Raw genomic sequence first — 5,000 nt, forward strand, 5'->3', positions numbered from 1 at the left:
GTGTAGAAGGGACTGTACCGTGTACCTGGAGGAGAGCGAGTGTTGTGTATTTTTAGTGTGTGTGTGTGTGTGTGTGTGTGTGTGTGTGTGTAGAAGGGACTGTACCGTGTACCTGGAGGAGAGCGAGTGTTGTGTATTTTTAGTGTGTGTGTGTGTGTGTGTGTGTGTAGAAGGGACTGTACCGTGTACCTGGAGGAGAGCGAGTGTTGTGTATTTTTAGTGTGTGTGTGTGTGTGTGTGTGTGTGTGTGTGTAGAAGGGACTGTACCGTGTACCTGGAGGAGAGCGAGTGTTGTGTATTTTTAGTGTGTGTGTGTGTGTGTGTAGAAGGGACTGTACCGTGTACCTGGAGGAGAGCGAGTGTTGTGTATTTTTAGTGTGTGTGTGTGTGTGTGTGTGTGTAGAAGGGACTGTACCGTGTACCTGGAGGAGAGCGAGTGTTGTGTATTTTTTGTGTGTGTGTGTGTGTGTGTGTGTGTGTGTAGAAGGGACTGTACCGTGTACCTAAAGGAGAGCGAGTGTTGTGTATTTTTTGTGTGTGTGTGTGTAGAAGGGACTGTACCGTGTACCTGGAGGAGAGCGAGTGTTGTGTATTTTTAGTGTGTGTGTGTGTGTGTGTGTGTGTGTGTGTGTGTGTGTGTGTGTGTGTGTGTGTGTGTAGAAGGGACTGTACCGTGTACCTGGAGGAGAGCGAGTGTTGTGTATTTTTTGTGTGTGTGTGTGTGTGTGTGTGTGTGTGTGTGTGTAGAAGGGACTGTACCGTGTACCTAAAGGAGAGCGAGTGTTGTGTATTTTTTGTGTGTGTGTGTAGAAGGGACTGTACCGTGTACCTGGAGGAGAGCGAGTGTTGTGTATTTTTAGTGTGTGTGTGTGTGTGTGTGTGTGTGTGTGTGTGTGTGTAGAAGGGACTGTACCGTGTACCTGAAGGAGAGCGAGTGTTGTGTATTTTTTGTGTGTGTGTGTAGAAGGGACTGTACCGTGTACCTGGAGGAGAGCGAGTGTTGTGTATTTTTAGTGTGTGTGTGTGTGTGTGTGTGTGTGTGTGTGTGTGTGTGTGTGTAGAAGGGACTGTACCGTGTACCTGGAGGAGAGCGAGTGTTGTGTATTTTTAGTGTGTGTGTGTGTGTGTGTGTGTGTGTGTAGAAGGGACTGTACCGTGTACCTGGAGGAGAGCGAGTGTTGTGTATTTTTTGTGTGTGTGTGTGTGTGTGTGTGTGTGTGTGTGTGTAGAAGGGACTGTACCGTGTACCTGAAGGAGAGCGAGTGTTGTGTATTTTTTGTGTGTGTGTGTAGAAGGGACTGTACCGTGTACCTGGAGGAGAGCGAGTGTTGTGTATTTTTAGTGTGTGTGTGTGTGTGTGTGTGTGTGTGTGTGTGTGTGTGTGTAGAAGGGACTGTACCGTGTACCTGAAGGAGAGCGAGTGTTGTGTATTTTTTGTGTGTGTGTGTAGAAGGGACTGTACCGTGTACCTGGAGGAGAGCGAGTGTTGTGTATTTTTAGTGTGTGTGTGTGTGTGTGTGTGTGTGTGTGTGTGTGTGTGTGTGTGTGTGTGTGTGTGTGTGTGTGTGTGTAGAAGGGACTGTACCGTGTACCTGGAGGAGAGCGAGTGTTGTGTATTTTTTGTGTGTGTGTGTGTGTGTGTGTGTGTGTGTGTAGAAGGGACTGTACCGTGTACCTAAAGGAGAGCGAGTGTTGTGTATTTTTTGTGTGTGTGTGTAGAAGGGACTGTACCGTGTACCTGGAGGAGAGCGAGTGTTGTGTATTTTTAGTGTGTGTGTGTGTGTGTGTGTGTGTGTGTGTGTGTGTGTGTAGAAGGGACTGTACCGTGTACCTGGAGGAGACCGAGTGTTGTGTATTTTTTGTGTGTGTGTGTGTGTAGAAGGGACTGTACCGTGTACCTGGAGGAGAGCGAGTGTTGTGTATTTTTAGTGTGTGTGTGTGTGTGTGTGTAGAAGGGACTGTACCGTGTACCTGGAGGAGAGCGAGTGTTGTGTATTTTTAGTGTGTGTGTGTGTGTGTGTGTGTAGAAGGGACTGTACCGTGTACCTGGAGGAGAGCGAGTGTTGTGTATTTTTAGTGTGTGTGTGTGTGTGTGTGTGTAGAAGGGACTGTACCGTGTACCTGGAGGAGAGCGAGTGTTGTGTATTTTTAGTGTGTGTGTGTGTGTGTGTGTGTGTGTGTAGAAGGGACTGTACCGTGTACCTGGAGGAGAGCGAGTGTTGTGTATTTTTAGTGTGTGTGTGTGTGTGTGTGTGTGTAGAAGGGACTGTACCGTGTACCTGGAGGAGAGCGAGTGTTGTGTATTTTTAGTGTGTGTGTGTGTGTGTGTGTGTGTGTGTGTGTAGAAGGGACTGTACCATGTACCTGGAGGAGAGCGAGTGTTGTGTATTTTTAGTGTGTGTGTGTGTGTGTGTGTGTGTGTAGAAGGGACTGTACCGTGTACCTGGAGGAGAGCGAGTGTTGTGTATTTTTAGTGTGTGTGTGTGTGTGTGTGTGTGTGTGTGTGTGTAGAAGGGACTGTACCGTGTACCTGGAGGAGAGCGAGTGTTGTGTATTTTTAGTGTGTGTGTGTGTGTGTAGAAGGGACTGTACCGTGTACCTGGAGGAGAGCGGGCAGTGAAGGAGTTAAGGGAACGCTTCCTCAGTGCTAAACCTCTCCTGCTGCACAGAGTGGATGATGTTCATGTGGTGTGTGGCCTCCTGAAGGACTTCCTGAGGAAACTCAGAGAGCCACTTGTCACCTTCAAACTCCACAAAACCTTCATGGAGGCAGCAGGTATAATCTCAACACATGCGTACACACACACACACACACACACACACACACACACCTGTTTTTTTCAGAACTAAAACTGATTTTAAAATATACATTATATGATAAGATATGGTGTTTTGATGAAGGAGGGGTGGCTTTATTTGTTCAATCCAAGATGGCAGAAACCATGTTTGTCCTGTATTGTTTGTTTTTTTTTTGGAAAAGCCATCTCTTTTAAATATTATTTTTAACCGTGGAAATTCAACATATAGATTTTTAAAGCAAACGAGTGGATTACTGTGTTCCGACATGGCCTTTGGATCTCTGCACTACTGACTCACAGCTTGTATCATTTTTTGGAATTGCAAGAGGAGGGCCTCTGGATCTCTGCACTATTAACTCGCAGTTTGTGTCATTCTTTGGAATTGCAAGAGGTACATCACCATTACATTCTGTGCGTTTTAGCCTCGGATGGGTGAAAGAAACCCCAAATTGTCCTTAATATTGAGGCACAGTACTGCGTTTCATTGGTGAATGTTTTCAAACTGGACACTCATATCTGCTAAAAGCTAGCTCCCACTAGCTGTAGTTGCAGTTCTCACGGCTTGCTGCCACCCTTCACATCCTCACTACCGTCATCTCAGGGGGTCTGCCTATTACGGTCACAGCTCCCTTCATTCCACCAGTTTATCATCTGCTGTAGCCTTAGTAGCTACAGCCTCAGCTGTTTTTACCATCAGACTGTCACCGGCTACAGCCTCAGCTGCTTCCATCTCTGGGCTGTCATCTGTTACAGTCTCAGTCGCATTTTCCACCATTGGACTTGTCCTAAAAATGAAGTTTTATCTATTCTTGTTTATCCTTTTGATCCCCCTTACTAGTGGGGTTGTCCATTTGCATTTAGAAAATGTCTATTCTTATGCAGTTCCCTTATGTAGTCTCAAGGCCTGAAACAATTTCCAAGGTCCAATTTAAATCACAGGGGCCTAGTCACTCATTTAATCCTGACCAATGCCCCTTTTAAGTATTCTGCAATAGGTGTTTTTTCTAATGATGTGAGTGATCACTGTGTGATTGCTGCTGTTAGAGATACTAAGGTGCCCAAGTCTACACCTCGTATTGTTGAAAGGCGAAATATGAAAATGTTTGTTGAACAGGGTTTTTTATATGATTTGTTTTATTTTGACTGGAGTATAATTGCTTTGTTTGATTATGTGGAATTAGCCCTGACTTTTTTTCAAAATAGTTTTCTTGATATTTTGAACAGACATGCACCTATTTGTATATTTAGAATTAAGGGTTTTCTTCTGAGATTTCTAAATTGCTCCATGAGAGAAATGTAGCCTGGGCAAAAGCAAGGAAATCGGATACTGATGCTGACTGGCTTGTCTTTAGATGTTTGCGAAACAGATTCACTTCACTTTTCAGAAAAGCTAAAGCTGAATTTTATTTATCTGAAACAACAGAGAATCTAAATGACCCAAAAAAATTCTGGAAAACCATGAAATCATTATCTGCAACGACTAAACCAACAGGGTTTCCGGTGTCTCTAGTTAATAATGGTGTGTCTATATCTGTAAATGTTAAATTGTTTTAATGAGCATTTCATATCATCTGGATCTTTGTTTAATTCTGTTGCTCCTATAGTGTCGGAGCCTGTAAATGACACCTTTATTATTGCTGAAAAAACTTTCAGTCTTAGCTCCTTCTCTGTTGCTGATGTTCATAAAGCTCTGAAACAATTGAATCCTCGAAAACCTGCGGGCCCAGATCACTTTCACAGACCCTTTCTTTTTGAAATTAGCTGCAGATATCTAGCTGAACCTTTGACTCATCTTTTTAATCTTTCTCTGATCACAAACAAAATTCCCAAGGTATGGAAGTCTGCTTATGTTTTGCCACTTTTGAAAGGAGGTGACCCTACCTTGCTAAATAATTATAGACCTATTTCCAAACTTTCAGCTTTGGCCAAAGTGTTGGAATCTTTGGTTAGTGAACAAGTAAAAAAGTATTTAAATGCTCAGTCGATTTTATCTAAGTATCAATCTGGTTTTAGGAAAAAACACAGCACTACCACTGCTGCTATAAAAGTAATTAATGATATAGTCAAAGCACTTGATGATAAGAAACACTGTGTGTCTATGTTCATTGATTTGTCCAAAGCATTTGACACTGTTGACCATAGTATTTTAGTGCAGAGACTGATCAGTATAGGTATATCTCAACACTCTGTGGGCTGGTTTAT

At 43.6% G+C, this 5,000-nt stretch overlaps 1 protein-coding gene across 4 annotated transcripts in view; it reads left to right on the forward strand.

Annotated features, from left to right (window-relative positions):
- Window positions 1–5,000, forward strand: part of LOC310723282 (rac GTPase-activating protein 1) — a 57,838-nt gene that overhangs the window by 8,849 nt on the left and 43,989 nt on the right. For all 4 annotated transcript variants that reach the window (XM_083536074.1, XM_083536072.1, XM_083536071.1 and 1 more), the window contains one exon: window positions 2,581–2,776. In XM_083536074.1, the coding sequence (XP_083392200.1) occupies window positions 2,581–2,776 (196 nt within the window). The remainder of the gene's footprint in view (window positions 1–2,580; window positions 2,777–5,000) is intronic.

The sequence above is a fragment of the Silurus aristotelis genome (assembly GCF_946808225.1).
Source record: "Silurus aristotelis genome assembly, chromosome: 3".
Lineage (NCBI taxonomy): Eukaryota > Metazoa > Chordata > Actinopteri > Siluriformes > Siluridae > Silurus > Silurus aristotelis.